General features: G+C 39.3%; 1 protein-coding gene across 1 annotated transcript; it reads left to right on the top strand.

The window, feature by feature from the left end:
* Positions 1 to 6: 6 nt before the first annotated feature.
* Positions 7 to 564, top strand: LOC110011535 (protein CHROMATIN REMODELING 20-like; the record flags this gene model as incomplete). The annotated part of the gene is made up of 2 exons (XM_020691714.1): positions 7 to 259; positions 447 to 564. Coding segments are annotated over exons 1-2 (315 nt in total), but the record flags the coding sequence as incomplete, so codon positions are not given.
* Positions 565 to 568: the final 4 nt, after the last annotated feature.

The following is a 568-nucleotide window of genomic DNA, read 5'->3' on the forward strand; positions in this document are numbered from 1 at the left end:
CACAGGTGACTAAGGAAGGACTTGCAGCAAGGGTAGTTGATAGGCAGCAGGTGCACAGAACAATGTCTAAAGAAGAAATACTGCATTTGTTTGAATTTGGTGATGATGAAAAGGCTGATGTAATGGATGAACTGGGACAAGAGCAAGAAGTCGTGGCAAAACCAAACACTGGAAATTTGTTGAAGCCAGAACTGCCGCATCCTCAAGGAACTTCTTCCGACAACTTATTTGAAATGTTGATTAGCAGACATCATCTCAGGTGGATATTTTTTGTTTTCTTTGTGGATTTTGAGCTACCACACAAAACTTTGGTCCATCTCATGCTTCTCTTATATTTCGTTTACTTGAAATTTGTCGAGCTTATAGATAACAAGTTTCCAGATGGATCGATAACTTTGTCTTATCAGGAAATTCCTTTTTCCTCTTCCTCTTTTCCTTTGTTTCAGTTGGATTTCAAATTATCATGAACACGACACACTCTTGCAAGAAAACGAAGATGAAAAACTGTCAAAAGAAGAGCAGGACTTGGCTTGGGAACTATATCTGAGAACCCTCAAGTGGGAAGAGT

This window comes from Sesamum indicum, unplaced genomic scaffold, assembly GCF_000512975.1.
Source record: "Sesamum indicum cultivar Zhongzhi No. 13 unplaced genomic scaffold, S_indicum_v1.0 C03201, whole genome shotgun sequence".
In the NCBI taxonomy this organism is placed as follows: Eukaryota; Viridiplantae; Streptophyta; class Magnoliopsida; order Lamiales; family Pedaliaceae; genus Sesamum; species Sesamum indicum.